Source organism: Typopeltis vanoorti, chromosome 1 (assembly GCF_054136105.1).
Source record: "Typopeltis vanoorti isolate ZY-2024b chromosome 1, IOZ_Tvanoo_1.0, whole genome shotgun sequence".
Taxonomy (NCBI): domain Eukaryota; kingdom Metazoa; phylum Arthropoda; class Arachnida; order Uropygi; family Thelyphonidae; genus Typopeltis; species Typopeltis vanoorti.
Window position 1 is genome coordinate 166,859,733 of NC_143549.1, and position 21,782 is coordinate 166,881,514.

The following is a 21,782-nucleotide window of genomic DNA, read 5'->3' on the forward strand; positions in this document are numbered from 1 at the left end:
TAAAGTTTCAGATTTAATTCAAGAAAAGCACCAGTTTTAATGAAATATCTACTTCGAGAGAGAGAGAGAGAACTGGTTACAACATTCAAAATATTAACACAATAATGAGTCAAAACAGGAGACAATGCTATTAAATTTCCAGGGAACCAGGCCAGGTATAGTTGCATAATTAAAAAAAATAAAAAATAAATAATAATAATAAATAAATAAATAAAATAATTAAAAATAATAATAAATAATAAGAGGGATTGCTCCCCAAAACTTGGAGATAGGTATGTTGCCTATTCAATTATGATTAGAGCAATGATATAGTGTTTTGCATGTTTCAAGGAATAGCCAACTGAATTTAAATCTACCAGTCTGATCCCAAATAGAACTGGTAATTTTAAGAGAATGTATCTCAGCCACTAGATTAGAGCTTTCAAAACTAGATCACGATAAGTTTGCTGTAAGCTACATTGTTTACAATAAAAAGAAACATACTTAAATTAAAAAATTTAACTGGCTTCAACAAGAAAAACATCTAGACCATGAAAAATGATAATTAAACTTTCTTCTAAAGTCTTATCTGGCATTGAAAAGAAAATCTTAGTGAGAGGTTTTAATTTTGCCTTATCCCCAGAAAACATTCCAAAAGTGGACATTACAGCCCACATTGAAAAGGGAATACACCGTCTCCCATGAGACTCTGCAGACCACATCAGCATTCAAACTTCAGCTTTATTACTCAAAACTGAATTACCTCCTAGAAACATCCCAAAATTACAGTTGACAGCTCTTAAAGACTTATGACGAGATTAAAACACAGTAATAGTTAAAGCAGATGGAAATGTAACAGTGGTTATGAACATGGACGATTACATAAGAAAAATGAACATCCTATTAGAAGATTCCAATGCCTAAGTAGCCTTGGACTATGATCTCACATGTCCTACACATAATAAAAGTAATGACTTATCAAAAAGTTCTTTAACTGACCATAAGAATTTTAAAAAAATCACTAACATTGAAACATCCATTAGCTTCTATAATTGGACATAATGGAAGATCATTTTTGTGGATTTCCAGTGCTCCATATATTCATAAAATCTCTCCGCGATACTAAAAGAATTTCAGTATTGGGGAGAGATTTCTTGATCTCCAACTTTGATAGATAGCAAAGTATCTATCAAATCTGGTAGCTCCACACACATCCATGTCATACCATTATGTGTGTTTCTGGTTTAAGTCAATAGAGAGTACAATTTGGTCAGCTAAGTCCCAAATGGTGAAAAGCAATTAAAAATGCATTCATTTTGAGGTATTCCAAATACACTCTTTCTCCACAAAGCAATCACAGTAATGAATTGTAAGTAATTGCTTTTAGTCTAATTTCCTAATGATCTGAAATTTTAAAAAGATAGTATTTCACATTTCAGTATCAGAATTATTAATTTTCTATTTTGAGAAAAGAAACTGTTGTCATATCTGTTTGAAGTACATTTGATTATTCCAACTATAACTCCCTCCCTCCTTGGGTCTAATATCAACCATTTAGGGAATAATGGCAGAAATGTTTCTATTTTTTATAAAGATTTCGTGTTATATTTTCCATTTTAAAAAAAGTAAATAAATAAATAATAAAATAACTTTATATTTATGTCATAGAAATGTTAGTTTTAAGTTTAGTGTTGGGATTTTTTTCCTCTTTAAAAGAAGTCTCAAAATATTATTATTAATGCCAGCGGTTGCCATAGCTGAAATAAGATGTCTCAGAAATACCATCTAATAATCCATTCTATACTAACAATATGCTGAAGGCTGATATTATTATTATACTACACTGGCATCTTCACCTTCTGCAAACTTCACTATGGGCCTCACTGAAAGAGAGAGAGAGACTCATTTCATCAAGCACTAACCAACAGTTGCACAATATCTGTCATGCTGAACTTTGAACACTTTTACTGACAAGGTACCCAGAACAAACCTAGCAAGCCATTCCACTCATTCGCCATTCTCCAAGCAAAAAATCTAGTCCTCACATTGGTGCTAACTACACACTTGCTCAATTTCCAAATATGACTCATAGTTCTTTCCCTACTAGTTATGCAGTTATGTATCAAGTGGCCACAGGTTATTGGCATTAGTGAGACATGGCTAACGGAAGATGATATAGTTAGTGAGATAGAATGTAAGGGGTATAGTGTGCTCGGGAAACACCAAGAGAGAGAAAAGAATGGGGGGGGGGAGTGTTATTGATGAAAGCTGATGAACTGCAGCCAAAGAGAATAGAAGTTGGAAGGAACTGCTTCCATCACTCTTCCTCTATCAACCAATTTTTGTAACCCATATATCTTCAATCTATTTTCATAAGTAATATTCCATAGACCTGCCACCATCTTTGGCATTTCTCACCTCTGGATCATCTCCAAGAAATCCAGATGACCAGGTGAAATAGTAGTCCAGATGGCAGTGGTGTAGCTAGAGCTTTTGCCACCCTTCTCAATTCACACCAAAAATACTACAAAAAGTCAAAACGACGTATAGGGAAATAAATTAAAACACTATGTTTATTTTTGAAGTAAAACTTTAATTTCAACATTCTAAAATGTTATTTTTCTTGCTTTTCTGTTAGCAAAATCATCAATGACAATGGCAAAGTCTATTTCATAATAATGTAGGTAATTCTTAATCTATTTTATTTAGAAAAAGTTCTCTCATGACTAGCATTTCTTACAACAATTGTGAGGAAAATTCGCTGGAGTATTACAATAGTTGAAACTGAGTTCTCGAGACTGTATTTTAGAATTAACTGCAAAAGTTCAAAAATGTTCAAAGTGCCACCAGTGGCGGACAGCCCCCCCCCTCCCCCCACTCTAGCTATGCCTCTGCAGATGGGCCTTATGAAGGTCTTATAAAGAGATATAATAACTGCCTTTGTCTGCTTGCCAGTGTTCATAAATAACCACATAACCCTGAGCTTTTATAGCAACTTATGCAATGTGTCCTTAGAACTTTAACTTGCAATGCCCCAGAACCCTAGCAACATCAATCTCCTGCAGTCAGCTCCATCAATGTAGTACCCAGCTGATAATCTTTTCATTCCAAAATGCACAACCTTACATTTTACTTTCTCCTTTGCCCCATACTGTTAGTCTATTTAAATCACCTTGCAAAATCTCCAAATCATCTCTATTAACTATTGCTCTATCCAATTTTGCATCATCTGCAAACAACTGAATATTTCCCCTCAGATCATTTCCTATATCATTAATGTACACATTAAATAACAATGGCCTCTGGGACCAATTAAACTGGTTGATTTTCTCCTAGACTCTATTCCTGAATCATCTGCTCTCCAATATCACTACATTAGCCACAATCTCATCCATATCACCAGCTTTTATATCCATCCCAATTTGCTGCAATTTATATAGCAGAGTTCCATGTAGAGAATGCTGACAGTTTTCATGAAATCCAGCAGTATCATAGTACAGCATTTACTATTATCCAACTGTTACTTTATCCACCTTTATTCAATGGAACTATTTTTCCCTTTCTACTCCCTTTTGATCAAACAAAGCTGTCACTTAAATAAAACAATCTGGTAAAAGACAGTGCCAATTCTCTAGCTTATTCTTATAAAGAGATTCACTGATATACCCACCTAATCTCATAACTATATTCAACTTTGGTTCATCTGCCTCTATTTACACATCGCCCCGTAATACACTTCTCACTGTAAAGTCTTCACCTGGATGATATACTTGCAATGTGAGCACCAGGTAATTTAACTATTTTGCCTGCTTCAGTCATCTTCAATACCACTGGCATTTGTCAATATTATTTTGCCATAATCATTCTTCCTTTTACTTCATCCATCTGTTCATTGGACATCATCAGATGCCATATGGCTGCTCAGTGATGTACCATGCCAGTCCTCTCAAGGTGGTCCTGTTGTATGTTCTGGAAGCTTCAACTCTCTCAAGATCAGGTGCTCCAGACACACCATCCATCTCATTGAAGTTCTAACCTTTCCTCTTTTTCTCAGGAATTTTACCTTCTATTACTAGTGTGAGAAGCCCTCTTTCCATCATTTCAATGTCCAAAGTATTTCAACTTTCTTCTGTCAGTATCCTTAAGGAACTTTAAAATTCTATCAATCCTTTCAAAGCACCCATCCAGTTATCTGCCTTTCAGATATATCTTCAAAAGCCTTCTGTAACACCACATCTCAAAAGCAGCTATCACTTTCCTATCAGAAGTCTGACATCCATGCAAGTCTCACATCCATAAGTCGCTGTCGAAAAAACAGCATTCAGAATCTTAACTTTGTCCTTGTGGAGACAGATCAATCCATCCAGATTTTAGACAAATCTCTGACTGTTGTTTTAGACATTCCTAATCTTCTTCACATCTTCTAAACAGCAATTCTTCATATTAATTATGGATTCCAGGTAGTATTCAAACTTGCTGACTTTCCCAATTCTTTCTCCATTAAGATACACTTGTTTATCAGGAGTTTTCCTGTTTGTATTTCCTTCATCATCATCATCAATTTCCTAATATATATATAGCCTCTAGGGATGTACAGGATATGATAGCATTACACGAAATATTACATCATTACTAATTTCATCCAACTATTATTATATCTACTATTATTATATTATTATATCTAATAGTATATCTACAATTTCCCTCCAAATCAGTCTGTTACTTGTCAAGACTCCAATATTATCAGATCGTATATTTCTATCTTCTAAGGCACTTTTTACTGTATAAATCCACCTATATCTTGGTCTTCCTCTGGGTCTTTTTCCTGCCAACCTGGCAGAGAACACTTGTTTTACTAATCTTTCTGCTCCCATTCTGTTTAAGTGACCATACCACCTGAGAATATCTCTGCTAACGCATTCCTGGATGCTGACAATGTCAAGTTCTTTCCTAATATCCTCATTTTTAATATGATATTGCCATTGATACTATCTGTTCATGCCTCTAATCTTTCTCAGGACTCTCATATCTGCAGTCTCTAGTCTTTGGTCTAGTGTTTTACTTCTGACCCAGCTCTCAGATCCATAAGTTAAAATTGGCTTGAATAATGTCTTGTATATAGCTAATTTAGTGTTTTGCTAATTTCTCTCTTATTCCATATAAATTTATTCAGTTGACTTCCTACCATACCAGCTTTGTTGATTCTGTTGCCTATTTCCATATTTAATTTACCATCTTCACTAAAAAATCGTGCCTAAGTAGCTGAAATGTTTAACTTGTTCTATAGGTTCCCCATTCACAATGCGGTTGATATTTTCAATGTCTCTGCCTATTTTCATTGTCTTTTTAATGCTGACCGTCATACAATATCTATTACAACAGTTATTCACTTTAGTCAGGGAATCTTGTAGACTTGTAGCGGATTTATTTAGAAGTATAATATCATCCGCATAAAGCAAAGAGCTGAGATTAACGTCTCCAATTTTGATATCAGGTTTAATACCACTTTCCTTCATAATGTGATCCATATAGATAATGAATAACAGTGGGGATAATGTACATCCTTGTCTGACACCAGATTTAATATTAACCCACCTTCCTGTACTTCCATTCTAACTGCTGGCTTACAACTCAAGTATTGCTTGATATAATGATCCACGGACACCATATAATTGGAGTTTTTCGAATAACTTCTCTCTCTCTCTCTCTCTCTTGGCACTTTGTCATATGCCTTTTCCAGATCAACAAAACTTAAATACAGATCTTTGTTATATTCTCATGATTTCTCAACTATCTGTTGTAAAGTAAAAATTTGATCCTGACAGCCTCTATTTGGCCTGAATCCAGCTTGTTCTTCACCAAGCTTCTCTTCCACAATCCTTTCCTACAGTTTCTCAAGTACTTGCATATATTCAAGGGCGCATCGCCATATGTGCAATGTGTGTGATGCACACAGGTGCCAAGATAGTAAAGGTATCAAAGATTTCAGGCGAGGAGTAAATACTTAAAAAAAAATATTATTCATTAATTATATCAAAATAAATTCCATTTTTGTTTAAATTTAAATTATACTTTATAGATTTGTCTTAAACAAATTATTTATAATCACTTATTTGTTATTATTCCTTAAGATCTTATTTTATTCTGATCCTAGTTCTAACAAGTAGTTTAGCGTAAACAAGTAAAAACGTGAACTTGCGTGGGTATTACTGTTTACAGGATGATGCACGTTTGAATTTGTTTAATCTTGTTCACACTCACATTAGCTCTAAACATATATAAGAAAATCTGCTACAGTTTTTAACTTTATTCTATATTCTGCTGTTATCTGCAGAATATAGGCAACATCTTGCAATGTACCTGAATCGTCATGAGAAAAATTTAAATCATTTGAACAATTACAAAAAATGGACAGAACATCCTTAAAATATAAAACTTGTATTGATCATTTGCAACAAACAGTTTTAGATAGCGAAAGGAAACTTTGGTATGAAGTTATAAAAATAATAATTTTTGCAGTACAGTTTTTAGGAAACAAAATCTAGTGCTTCGTGGTAAAAGTAATAAACTTTACAATCACAACGATGGCAATTTTTTAAAATGCATTCAGATGATAGAAAAGTTTGATCCTTTTATATCGGAACATACGTGACGTGTAGCTAATTATCCTGACTTTAAAAACATGCCCTCCTATTTAGGAGATAAAATCCAAAATGAAATACTAACTTTATTGGCATCAAATATTAAAAATAACGTTTTTATAAAGTTTTTTTTTTTTTTTTTTTTTTTTAATTGGAGGGGGGAGGTATAGGGGTGCCAACTAAAGTTTTGCACACAGGTGCTGGACACTACTGGTGCACCCCTGCATAAATCTTACCAGGAACACTCAGTAGGGAAATACCTCTGTAATTCTCACATTGTTTTATTTCCCTTTTTATATATGGGTACTATGAGAGCTCTACTCCAATCATCTGGAATTCATCCCTCTGTCCAGGCCTTCAGAACTATGCAGTGAAGCCACTCCACAGTTCACTTTCTATGCAGTGAAGCCATTGGAAGACTTTCATACCTCCATACTTGAGCATTTCTGATCGAATATCATCTACTCCTGCTGCCTTTTCACATTTCAGGCTTTTGATGGCATCTTCTTCTACTTCAAGTATGGATATGTATTCCTGACTATGCCTGGTCAGTGTTTTTTACCACTGTGCTATCATCACTGCTTATTTTATTTAGCAATTTTTCGAAGTAATTACTCCATACTTCAAGAATATCTTTTTCTCCTGTTTTCATGTCACCTTTATCATCTCTAATTCCTTTTACAGCACTCTTTCCTCCATTTCCGAGATTTCTTCAACAACCTCCAGAATATCTTGCCATTTCTTGATATTTATTTTCCATGTTCTTATCAAAGTCCTCCCATGACTTTTGTTTAGCCAGTTTTACAGTGTTTACCTTTCTTACATTTGTCTCTGTGTTCTCTAAAAGCACAAGCTAACTTATTTGCCAGGAACTTTTGATATGCTTTCTTCTTTTCCTTCACTGCCTCTTTAACTTCCTGTGTCCAGCATGGAGTTCTGATTTTTCTATCCTTGCAGACAACCTCACCAAATGCCTCTCTGGCTGAATCAATCAGAGTTTTCTTCAGTGCTTGCCACTGAATCTCCAAGGTTTGATTCCTGTTCTAAAACTCCTTCATTTTTTCTTGAATAATATTTGTGTGTTTTAGTCTACAGTTCACATCTGAGAGTTGCTCAACTTTTATTCGCTTTAAAACTTTCTTACATGTTCTTCTTTTCAATACGAAATTCAATTTTATCCTGCTCAAGACTAAATGGTGATCACTTCTATTTTCAAATCCTCTGTACCAGGGAGAAAACATCCCTATCAACAATATAGTCAACGAGACTTTTCTTATTCCTTGCCTCTTTTCTCCATGTGAATTTGTACACATTTTTATGTTTTAACATTGTGTTAGTAATAACCATGTCCTGAGCAGAAATTAAGGTATTTGCCATTATTATTAGCTTTGCTCTTTTCTCCAAATTTTTCCAATATATTTTTGTATGTCTGACAATCATTTCCTACTCTGCTATTTAGATCCCCAACTTTTTCCCCAATACAGTGAAAAAGGACCCACTTTTTCACTGTGTTAGTTGCTTTCTCTAAAGCCTCCCAAAATTCCTCCACTTCTACCTTAGTAGAACCTTCTGTGGGACCATAGGCACAAATAAGTCTCATTGTCCAGTTCTCCCATTTTCATATTTGCCCACATCACTCTACTTGAGACTGCCTGCCATTCAAGAAGATTAGCCTCATATTTAGTTGAATACTATTGCTACTCCTTCTTTTCCTTGATTGTCATTGCCTGAATATAACATTTTGCATTTATTGCTCAGAAAGATCTCACCAGTTTTTGCTGTTTTTGTTTCATTCACCCTGATCTGGTACTTATCCAATTTTTCAGCTTCTTCCATTTCTTTGCAATTCATCTTATGTTGATAGTACCGATCTTGAACTCTGGTGATGTTGAGTTGGGGTGTGTTTTAGGATTTGTTCCAGTAGCTGACTTTTCACTGTTTGCCCTGGTTCCCTGCCAAAAACAAAAGGTGGTGGTGGGGGGGGTGCTTGTTTAACTGGATGATGCCCCAGCCAGCATGAAATTTTGTCATGTTGTACCATCATTTGATATTTTGGTTTAATCTAATAAGAATACAATTTGGTCAGCTAAATCCCAAATTGCCAGCCCATCCTTGTTCGTTCAGTATCCAGGTAGACACCTAACAGGGTGCACCTCGAAAAGTGAGGATTAGACATTAGGTCAGAAGCACTGATCGGTTCTCCACATTCCTTTAAAGGCTATGTGGAGGTCTCCTCTCAGTTATATAGTTTTGACCTTTAAGCGCCCGTTGTATTTCCTTTGAGAATCATAAGATTTGTCTTGCTAGGATTAAGCTGAATTCCCTGTTTTCATTGATCTCATTAACGTTGCGAAGGATCTGTCCTAGTTCTTACTTGTCATTACAAGCAGCAAGTCCCAGCTGCTACACTGAAGAGCCCTAAGAAACATGCAATTATAAAACAGGAATTTTTTTGTTTTGTTTTTATTCTTTTGTTTATTTTCTTGGGCATTCTGAACAAAAATGTTGATTTTTTTTTTTTTTTTTTTTGTAGGATGAAAAAGTATTTTATTTATTTATTTATTTTTTATCAAAATTAATTTATCCTAAGAACACAATTTTCTGATTTCATAATTTATAAAAATCACAGCTAAGTTTCATGATGAAAAAAAAGTGGAGCTTTATTACCATAGGCATTCTCAGAAATGAACTTCATAAACTGAATATCATAATATGATTTATATACTGTTTCATATTACAAGTCTTGGTGCATGCTCAAGGTCAAAAAACACCAGAGCACACTGCTCCCATTACACTGCTAGAATGTTTTTTCTCACTGAACAACATTAAGTACATTAGCTATGCTATCATGCATATGGTATGTTTGCAAGAACAACAATAAATAACATCACTTTTAGTATATTAGGCAAAAGTCCTATAATTTGAATTAAATGTCTGAAAATAAAATGAAATAAAATGTACAACTTGAACTTAATCTTATTAAATTGCATAAAATATGTGAAATTTCCAGCAGAATTTTCCATTTTGAAATAACTACCTGGCCATTTACCTATTTATGTAATTAAACATTCAGTAAGTAATTAGTAATAGGCTATTTTAGTTTATTTCTGGTTCAAGATATTTGCAATTGTTTTGCCATTAGGATATTTACATACGTGTAAACAGGAACGCACAAAATACTGAATTGTAATGGAATATAAACAGAGCATTACAATATAAAATGACAAGGTATTTATCATTTTCATGATATCACTAAGGTAGCAATTTAAATATATATTTTATAATTACCTTGTCTAAAACTTTTAACCTCTTTACTGATTCCGTTTCATTTTCAGCCTCTCTTTTTAATCCTTGTTTGTTCTGTATCAATGGTATATCTGTTTCACTGCTCATTTTTCAAACAGTAATGTAAATAAGTTGTCCTGAAGCTCAACTTTCAGAGAAATAGATTAATTTCTTTGAGTTACCTAAAGATTAGAAAATGCAAACATTAGGTCACAGAATTTCAGAAAGAAAGAATAAGAGAACACACAAGGGAGATAAAGCACTACATAAATACTTCATTTTTAGTGAAAGTAAAATGCCATTAATGGATACTAAACTTTTTTTTTATAGCAAACTATATGTTTAAAATCATACTTAAGTTACTTGCATATGGTCATTTAAAAACAACTAAAGAATGATTCATCATTTGAGAAACATAAAATAAGAATATTTATCAAAATTACTGATAGTACCAAAACAGCCCCCACCTTTCTTCAATCCTCTGTAATCAGATGATAGTTTTCTATCCCTAATACCAACTGCAGTAACAATCACAAAAAACTGTTAACCTATTGTTCATTGGTGTTGTGGATGACTAAGGATTCAATAATCCAGAACCATGCTCTTGAGACCACACATTAAACTTTTCTGAGTCACTAAGGGTACCTCTAATAATCTGTGTAGCTTGGTACTGGGCAGTGAAAATCATATACAGTGGTATCTTGCTAATCCGAACTAATAAAAACCGCGCTCGTTCAGATTAGCGAAAAGTTCGGATTACCGAATTTCCCCCCAAGAGGCAACAATAACTAGCGTTTAAGACAAAAATAATCAGATTCTAATGGTACATCAATTTAATTCTGTAAATGAATGAATTAACTGATAGAAAAAATGCTACTGTACTGTAATATAAAACTTAAAGAAATAATACAGTACAGTACACAAGTTTATTTTAGTAAAATATTTAGTTTGTATTTACCTGTATTGTTGAGGATTCTGACTTAATAAAATTGCATAGTTCAGTACATAACTTAATTTGCGTAAAAAATATCACTTTCTTGTACACAACACACAAAAAAAAGTTTCACAAAATAACACAAAAAGTTTTTTTTTATTTCTTTTTAAAAAATTCACTGATTTTCTTTTGCTTCTTGGAAGCTAAACTTTTTTTCGACTGCTTCTTCTCGGAGCTGCATTAGCAATAAAATTTTGTGGAATGACGTATCATTCTGCTTAGCCCATTCTATACACACATTAAAACTGTCAACTGCTTCTTCATGTTTTACTTTTTTTTTATAAGGAAATGTATTGCTTACTTTAAAAATTGGAGTATAATATCTGAATTATGCAGAAAATATATACATATAAATTTAAATCATAACTGTTAATTTCATTTTGTAATGACCAATTATACAAGGAAACCAAGAAGTGAAAGTACAAAGAACAGTAGATTACTATATAAAGAAAAAATTTAGTGATATGATTAAAGAATTTCATGTTATTCTCTATAAAGCAAAGTCGATCAAGCATGTCCTAAAGGAAATCTGTGAAGTATTATTCGATTTCGATGATTTTGAACAAAAATAATATAATCTGGAACGTCGGCAGCCGGTTTTCTTTTCTTTTTTTAAATTAAAATTTCAAATAATTATCGTGAATTAATTTTTTCGAGAACAAAGAAAATGTTCTGTCGAGTAAGCGATTAGAAAAAAATTAAAAACGAAATAGGTTCTCCAAGAAATTATGCAAGGATCCTTATTTTGTCCAGACATTAAAATTGTATTGTACAATAAAAAGAGAAAACAAAAATATAAATAATTTTGATATTTTTAGTCTATCCAATATAACTAAGATCCAGTTATCCAGCATAGAAAAAGAAAGTGTGTTTCTTGTTACAGGCAACTGAGAGGAAACTATGAATGTGAGATAATCTGATTAACTGTTCTCTCTTCAGCGTGAGGGTTTATCACACCTACTAATGGACATGACAGTCAAATTGCACTTCTTATCCCTGTTCTGTCAACAAGTGGGCTGAATCATATCCAGATTTAGCTGGACATCTATAGACGTCCTGGCCATTTGGGAGGTTAAGAAAACATATAAACTATGAAACAAATACATAGTATAAAATTATAAAAAATTATAAATTGTACGTAAACTTCAATGCACATAATACATAAATGTTTTAGGCAAAATAAAATAAAGTGCATATTTTAATCGTCATCACTCTCTTCAAAACTAACATTTCGTAGATGTTCTTTATTTACGAGTGCCCGAACGTTATCACTTGAAATCTCTTGGACATCATTAGTATAATTCTCATTGCATACTTCGGCTGGTTTAGTTATCAAGTCAGTAATAAGACCTTGCTTACCACTATGCTGCAATTTTTTATTAAGTTCATAATACGGAGCTAAACAAATATCCAACTGTCTCGTGAATTTTCCGGAGCACTCCATTGAGAGATCTTTATCCATAAAATAACTCTGTTGCCAAGTCCAATCCTTCTGCTAATTTCTTTAAATTGAATTCTTTAACGGATTCATCACAATCAGAATCTTTGGCAGAACTTTCCCTGCCATTTGGTTCGACGTCATCTATTTTGTACCAGTTCCACCTCATTTAAATCTATTTCCCCATCAATTAATTCACTATTGAAGAGATTGGAGAACTTATGAAGAAGTTCGCTAAGGTTGAGTCTCATGTAATTAATATCCAAAGAAATAAAACAGGTAGATATTAAAAAAAAAATAATAATCTGTGTGGGATTTTACCCTCAAAAATTGGGAGAGTTTAAGAGAATCATCTTGTTTTAAGGCTGACATAACACAACTTCAATTTGTTTTATACACTCTTTATAGTAGACAATAGCTTTTATGAAGGACTTTCAATTCTGTTCCAATGGATCTTGGATCTGGAAGAAATTGCATAATGTGCAAGACCTGATCCAACTAGCATCTGGGTATCTTAATTATTATTATTTCTAAGCATATAGTTATATTAACTTCCATGTACGAGAATAATGAAGTCTGCAAGAACAAGGAACCTGATTAACTTTTCATGGATACTGGATTGAACTTGTCTCAATTTTAACCCTGCGAAGGTCGTGGCTGATCTGACAGATACAAACAAATTGTTTATTATAAATATTCTTACACATATCCAGTGTATAGCTTGGAAGTCATGACTAGCTGAGCATGCATATATTACGAGTGATATTCCACGCTGTTTGAGGTCAGTTTTGGTTTAACATGTAGAGATGTGTGATATTTGATAGTAAACTGTACCTGAGAGATACCGTGAACTCCAATGTCAGTATAGTATTGGTTTAGTTGTTTTTTTTTATTATTATTTACCGTTGAAAATGGCTGGAAAAATATATCGATTGGATAATCCATCAGATGTTGAAGAGATTCGGTGAATGTTACTTGAGTCTGATGATGAGAATGATAGAATCTAATGCGAAAGTGAAAGTGATATTTGATGGTAAATTGTATCCAACAGATACTGCAAACTCCAACGTCAGTATAGTATAGGTTTAGTTTTTTTTCTTTGTTTATTAATTTCTAGGTTGAAAACAAATAAACCATCATGTATTATATTTGCAGTGTTTTTTTTTTAAAGTTTTATCGCATTTCAACACATACTAGTAATGAACGTATCTCTCGGATACATGCGACCTCCGCTGCAATTTTTTCGACCGCAACCTCCACAGGGTTAAATCAGATAGAAAGTAACTTGTAAATAGTCATTCTTGTAGACTTAAGGAACATAGGAATCTGGGTAACTTTTCTTGCATAATTCTGAATATATGGAATAAACATCGTATGGATATCTTCTTTGAAGAGGTAAAGAATGAAGGCTACAATTGTTCATGATCTTTACATTTGGAAGTTATGGGCATTGACTAGAAGAGTGGATCTGAAGTTCTTCTGTGGAATATAAACCATGAGCTCAATGTACCTGAGTTTTGATGACATTTTTTTGAGAAGGATGATGGTGGGATGTAGAACAAATATGTTTGTTTCCTGTGTTGGTTTTCATTCTGTATAATGAAAACTGAAAGATGTTATCTGATGAGCAGATCTAAGAACAGAAGACTGCTGATAAACTTTGATGTACTGACTTAGTCTTTTAGACTTGTAATTCTGTTGGTGATGAGTTCCAAATGACAAAATGTCATCCCCTTATAAAAAAAAAAAGTGAAAAGAAAGAGTAAAAGTGCTGATGCCATTCCTTCAATCTATTTATATAGTTTTTCTGAAAAGAGAAACAGTATATAAGTCAAATATTTAACATCTGGAGGATGTTCTTTAGTTAGCATTTATGAGGTTTCAGCCACAAAATATTTATGAAAAGGGAGATGCAATGCCAGAAGGAAATAAGCCTATATTGGATAAATTATTTATAAAATCTTCAGATATTTTTGATATTAGGAAAATAATTCTTTCTTTTAAGGTATATGGGACATGGTACCTTTCCAGATGATTCTGGAAAGGTACCATGTCCCTTATACCTTAAAAGAAAGAATTCTTTTAAGGTTTGAAAGAAAGTTCAAGTGTGAGATGCTGAAACATCATACGAATCTAAAAGAATGATGGATTAATAATTCCAAGAATCTGCAACCTATATAGCATCCAGAACATGATGGCAGAACTCCAATATAAGAGGACTGTAGAGATGTGTTTAATCTGCTATAAAACTTTATTTTTATTTATTTAGATTTTTTTTTGTCATCTGTATATTATTATACTTATATAATTTTTTATTTATTTTATTGGTTTGTACTAGAGGTCAGGCTATAGTAAACGATCAATGAAACATTTAGATTTATCTTACTTTTGTGTAGTGTCATGTAGCTTGTGTCCTGAGTATGTTTTCCTGATGATAACCTTGATATGGAGGCTTGAAATGCCGAATGTTATTTTCATAATTATAAGTAATTACTCCAACATGTTTGTTTTTGTCTCCATAAATTCTTCACAATCGGAAAAGAATTATCTACAAAGTAATTCTAATATTATTATTATTATGTGACACCACCAGGGAGTCCAAAGACTCATCGAGGGAGAGTGTGCCAACAGCATCGAACGATTGGTTCCCCTACTAACTGCGCTCAAACTAGCTTAACTTTTTGCGAGCCATTAGTAGCAGAGGCTCTACCAATCAACCAACCTTTACTGGCAATCCCATGCATCTAAAATTATTTTAACCTTCGTTAACAAACAAATTGAAAGAGCCATAAGCAGTGAATTGAGTGAACAACAGAAAGGCTTCAGAAGAGGAATGGGAACCATTAATGCTATCCTGGAACTACAAATAATAATAGAAAGAGCGCTTGAAAGAAATAAGAACATTTACATATGCTTCATAGACTTTCAGAAGGCTTTTGACCATGTAAAACATAAAAAAATGTTCAATATATTACACAAATTAGACATAGAGGATCATGTACTTAAGATAATAAAAATGATTTACACCAAACAGAAAATGCAGCTGTTAACTCTGAGACTTCTGAAGCGAAAATAAAAAGAGGAGTTAGACAAGGTTGTATCCTTTCACCAAATTTATTTAATATCTATAGTGAGACAGTGATGAAAAAAGATTGAAAAACAAAAAACAGGAATTAGTATCAATGGTATAAAATACAACAATCTTAGATATGCTGATGATACCATTCTAATGGCAGAAAAAACAAATTAATCAAATTACTGCAGCTACTAATTGAAGAAGGTAAAGAATTTGGATTAGATATTAATGCAAAAAAAAACAAACAAACAAATTTATGAAAATCTCAGAAGAAAGCAGATCCGAGCCAGAAATATTCATAAACAATATGAAAATTGAACATACAACAGAATACAAATATTTAGGCACCTACTTTACTGCAGATGGAAAGCAAGATAAAGAAATAAAAATAAGAACAGCCATAGCTAAAGATGCATTCTGGAAAAATAAAGATCTGCTCAGAAGTTCTGTGAGTACTGAGACAAAGAAAAGAATGATAAGAATATTAGTGTGGCCAATTTTCACATATGGAAGTGAGACCTGGATATTCAAGAAGAGAATAAGGCAACAGATAATCTTTGAAATGTGGTATTATAGGAGAGCTCTGAAAATCCTATGGACAAAACATGTGACAAATACAGATGTCCTACAGAGAATGAGAACACAGAGATCTTTATTACAGGAAATGATCCAGAGAAAGATGAGATTAGCAGGACATGTACTGAGAGTTTCAGCAGGACAGAGAATATTAACAGTTTTAGAAGGAAAAATTATGGGAAAAGGATCAAGAAGCAAAAAATGAAGGACATGACTTGAAGATATAAGATCATGGACAGGATCACATGGCTATACAGAAACAAAAAGGAAAGCCACTAACAGAGAGAACTGGAAGGACATGGTGCTGCACCTTCTCACTGAGGAAGCTACATGAAGAAGAAGAAGAAGAATGTGTTGGATCTCTCAATGCAGTGATATGATGAATTATCCATTAATAAATAAAATTTCATATATTGTCATATATTGTTGTGCTTCCTAAGTTAGCTGTAACTATAATAAGACTATGATCACTTTGGAGAGGATAGCATATATTAGGTGATGTCATTGACTTATATGGCATGCCAGAGACACCATCAATACTATAGAGAAAATCCATTACAGAAAAAGTTTCAGGAGTATCATAATAACCTTTTGTCAATGTGGAGATTTCTTAATTTGGCCAGGAAGGGGAGGGTGAGCTGAGATGTTTGGTTTTCGGATCTCATCAGCCAATAAATGGAAAAATGGATGTTGACAAGCACATCCTAAGCATCTTTTCCACTGTACTTCTATAATTCAACTACCCAGCTGACATTTTTTCAATCTGGAATTCTTCACCAAAGAAATTACAAGTATTCCTCCAAAATATGCAAACATTCTTACCTGTTCTGGTAGTTCTTAGAAAACCCAATTCTTGGAATAGACAAAAATGAAAGGAAATATTTTGTCAAAGGATGTTTTATTAGCTGCTTATATTTTGCTGAATTTTTTTTTTTTTTTTTTAATCTAATAGATAAGCCAATAATAATCTTGAGACAGAAGCCAATAATAATCTTCTCTTCACATATCTGCTCATTTTAAAAGAGTTAGTAGCACTCTTTCATATACAAGGAACATCAATACATGAAGTTAGGGTGATGCTACATCTATCAGACCAACATACTTTTCAAAAAGTTAGATACTCAAAACAGATTCACAGAGATTATCTGATGCTTCACAGAATTATTTTTCAACAAAAATTTGAACATATCAAATCCACTAAAACTTTTGTTCATGACCTCCCTTAATAAGAAAACTACAGTATCTCTGTCTTGTATGTTCAGGATGATGTATCAGAAAAATTATCTAATGACGCTTAGATTTATTAAACCTACACATCACATTCTGCCCATAAATATCATACTGATTCAATATCTGAATAAGCAGTTCTTGAATCTATTTAGTAAACTGCATATGTATTAGATTTATTATTTATACATAGGTATAAATAATAAATATGTATTAGATTTATAATACATATATATTAGATATGTATTAGATTTATAATACATATATATTAGATTTATATTTATTTTATGTTGCTGGTCATATTATTAGAAAACTCAGTAAACTAACGATACTCTTAATAAAATTAGTTTAATCCTTTATCCAAGTGTGAGCAAACAAAGTTTGCGCCTGAAAGTATCTTCAGGACTGGGGTAAGGTGGTACAACACCAGGGCAACTCGTTGCAAAGGTGGAGCAAGACCCAAAAACACCTATCTCAGTATCGCCTAAATGCAAAACACATCTCCTTGCGGACATTTCTAATGTTATGCATTCAGGGAAAGGCCACTACCCAGACTAGTTTTGACCTTTATTGAGGTCTCTTCGTATCATACTGATATGAAGAGACCTCAATAAATGCCACCCTTTTTTAATAAATTACTCTGGATTTAGAGAAAGATGTTGGAAGTTTATTTTTCACTTGGTTAGAGTATAATAAAATTAGTTTAATCATTTATCCATGTGTGAGCAAATAAAGTTTGCGCCTGAAAATATCTTCAGGACTAAATATAGTGTTGTACTATCTTTTCCAGTAAGTAGTGCAACACCAAGGCAACTCGTGGCAAAGGTGGAGCAAGCTATATGGCTCCCACTGAAGAGACCTCAATAAAGGTCGAAACTAGTCTGGGTAGATGGCCAATCCCTTTAATGCATAACAGTATACATATCCACATAGGAAATGTGTTTTGCATTATGGGAGATACTGGGTTAGAAGTGCCTGGTAGCTTGCTCCACCTTTGCCACGAGTTGCCTTGGTGTTGCACTACTTACTGGATAAGATAGTACAACACTATATTTAGTCCTGAAGATATTTTCAGGTGCAAACTTTGTTTGCTCTCACTGGGATAAAGGATTAAACTAAATCTATTATAGTCTAACCTAGTGATAAATAAATTTTCAACATCTTTCTCTAAATCCAGAGTAATTTTTAAAAAAGGTGATAAACCTTTTGGCAACTCCCATAGGCACAGATGACTTGCTACTGCTTCTGCCTGGTATCTCCAGCTCTGGGCCTGGCTCCCACTGAAGAGACCTCAATAAAGGTTGAAACTAGTCTGGGTAGATGGCCAATCCCTTTAATGCATAACAGTATACATATACATATCCACATAGGAAATGTGTTTTGCATTATGGGAGATACTGGGTTAGAAGTGCCTGGTAGCTTGCTCCACCTTTGCCACGAGTTGCCTTGGTGTTGCACTACTTACTGGATAAGATAGTACAACACTATATATATATTTAGTCCTGAAGATATTTTCAGGTGCAAACTTTGTTTGCTCTCACTGGGATAAAGGATTAAACTAAATCTATTATTAGAGATGAAAAGTTGTACAATAGGTGTCCTCCCGCGATGAGTCTTCGGACTCCTTGGAGGTGTCATGAATAACAATAATAATAATTCTGTCAAATGCCTTTGCAAAATCCATCCAGCAGAATCATCATGTAGCAATTCCCTTTATCCAACTCAGCTGTTACTCTATTATAAAAAGTTAGTAAATTACTAAGGCATGACTGACCCTTCACAAAATCCTGTTGTCCCTCATATAATATCATATTTTTATTCACCCATTCTTGAATTCTCATTTTGACCAATTTTTTCAGTACTTTTACTACCACACATGAAATACTGATTGGACTATAATTTGTACTCCAGTCTTAGAACCTCCCTTATGAAGGAAATAATTTTGCCCTCTTTCCGCTTCCTTGGAACTCTACCATAGCTGAGACTTAAATTAAAAACCCAAACTGATATCCCATCTAATCTCACCACTGTATTTACATTGAGATTCTGCAATATCTTAAGAAACTCCAATTCATCAACCTCTGTTCCCACATCAGTCACTGTCACATATGTCACAGCAGTAACCTCACTTGAATACCCTTGCAAAGTGGTCACTCAGTAACTCAACTATTTTATCTGCTTTTGTCACCTCATCAGCACTAATTAAGGTTAATATTCCAATAGTCATTCTACCTCATACTTGTCATGTAGCGAAAAAACTCTTTGGAATTTCCTTTGGCCTGCTCAGCTATTCTTTTTGTAATATGATTTTGCCTTCCTTACCATACTGGTCACCCTTCTTGCCTGAGCCTTATACTGTTCATGAGCTTGGTCACCTTTTTTCTTATATACCCTCCATAGCATTTTCTTCTTCTGCAGCACATGCTTAATGATATTACTCATCCATCTAACTCCTACCTGATTAACCCTACTCACCTTAGGTATACAATTTAATATTGCTTCTTCTAGATGCCCCTTAACTATCTTCCTGCATTACTACTCCTTCGCTTGCAGGATTTTATGCTGGCACAGATTCCAGCATCCTCCTAAGCTTGCCATAATCACCTGCCTTATAGTTCCATATATATATATATATATATATATATATATATATATACACACCACTTCTTGACAGAATTTTCTTTATGTTTTACAATCTCCCTTCAAGACTGCAATTGACGGTAATGTGGCCATCTTCGTTATGGATGGATCTTTTCCATTTTCTTTATGTCAGCTGCCTGTTGTAATGACTCAAAAAATTTCTCCACTTTTTCCTTGGAAGAAATGTGAGACCATAGGCACAAATAAGTTTCATCAAAAGAAAATGGATGTCAGTTCAATGTGGAAAAGTGTAAAGTCATGCATTTTGGGATTAAAAGATTACCAGCTGTGTACTACATCGATGGAAAGGTACTCCAAGAGATTGATGAGGCTAGGGACTTAGGGGTATTGGTAGATAGGGAGATGAAGTTCAGAGGACACATTGCTAAGGTGTCCAAGATTGCACATAGGATTACTTGGTTGTTGAGGAACACACTGACATCCAGAGATAAAGAGGTTATTATTCCCCTTTATAAAGCACTGATACTTCCACATTTGGATTACTGTGCTCAGGTCTGGTCACCTGGATTCCTTGGAGATGAGGAGGCTGTGGAGAGGGTTCAGAGAAGAGTGACCAAGTTGGTGAGTGATATAAAAAATGCTCCCTACATTGATAGATTGAGAGCTTGTGGATTGCAGAGATTGGTTGATAGGCGAAGAAGAGGGGATATGATAGAAACATTCAAATTACTAAAAGGTTTTTATAGGATTGATGCAGGGGAAATGTTTCAGCTGTGTGATAGTGATGGAAGAACAAGAGGTCATCTCTGGAAATTAAAGAAGAGTGTGGTTAGCAAAGGTGTCAGAGCAAGTTTTTTTGCCTGGAGGGTGGTGAATGAGTGGAATTCATTGCCTGACTTAGTTGTGAGCTCTTCGTCTGTAAATGAATTCAAGAAGAGATATGACAGATATTGTTTTGCTAGTTTGGGTCTCCCGCGATGAGTCTACTGACTCCATGGAGATACCCGTAATAATAATAATAATAATAATAATAATATCCATATCTCCATTTCGAAGTTTTGCCTACATAACTCTACTTGAAACTGACTTCCAATCAAGAAGTTTATCTTCATGCTCAGTGTTGAATGCTATCGCTACTCCTTCCTTTCCTTGATCATTATTACCTGAAAATAACATCCTATACTCATTTAGTAAGATCACTTTTTTTTTTTTCCCGTCTTCGTCTCAGTAATGCTAATATGTCCACGTGGTACTTTACCAATTCTTCTGCCAGATCAATTTCCTTTCCATTAATACTCGTTATGTTGATGGTTGCTAATAAACTCAAAACCAGAAGAACTGAGTTCTTCTAATGTTGATTTCTTCTGATTCTTCTTCTCCTAGATATTGAGCTGGAGAAGAAGAAGAATTCCAGTAGCTGACTTTTCACTGTTCACCCTGGTTCCCTGACGAAAACAGCAGGGGACTTGTTTAGCTGGGCGACACCCTAGCCAGCATGAAATCTCATGTTGTGCCATCATGTCCATTTAAGTTATAGCCAATAGAGAGAGAGTACAGTTTGGTAACTCCAAAATTGCCAGCCCATCCTCGTTCATTTAGAACCCAGTAGATATCTACTAACAGGGCACATCACGTGAAGGTGAGGATTGAACATTAGGTCAGAAGAACTAGTTGGTTCTCATTCCTGAAAGGAGATGTGGAGAGAGATCTCCTCTCAATCAACTGGCCCTGACCCTTAAGCAGCCCCATTAGTTTTTCTCTTTCACTAATTAATGCATTACTTCTCCTTTGATACTGACTACAGATCACTAATCCCAACCAGTGGGTACTGTTATTGTATTTGGGCTGGTGTCCCAAACAGTACTCTAAAAATATTTGAGTCAGTACACAAGAGGGCAATTAACTATAGAATAACACATATGCCACAGCAAAATAAATTATACTGTTTTCTAATTCAATTCCTAT

General features: G+C 34.0%; 1 protein-coding gene across 3 annotated transcripts in view; it reads right to left on the reverse strand.

Moving 5' to 3' along the window:
- Positions 1-21,782, reverse strand: part of LOC150110620 (pseudouridylate synthase 1 homolog) — a 156,677-nt gene that overhangs the window by 117,890 nt on the left and 17,005 nt on the right. For all 3 annotated transcript variants that reach the window (XM_090395297.1, XM_090395278.1, XM_090395287.1), the window contains exon 2: positions 9,909-10,087. In XM_090395297.1, coding sequence (XP_090251423.1) covers positions 9,909-10,013 — 105 coding nt within the window. In that variant the 5' untranslated portion in view covers positions 10,014-10,087. The remainder of the gene's footprint in view (positions 1-9,908; positions 10,088-21,782) is intronic.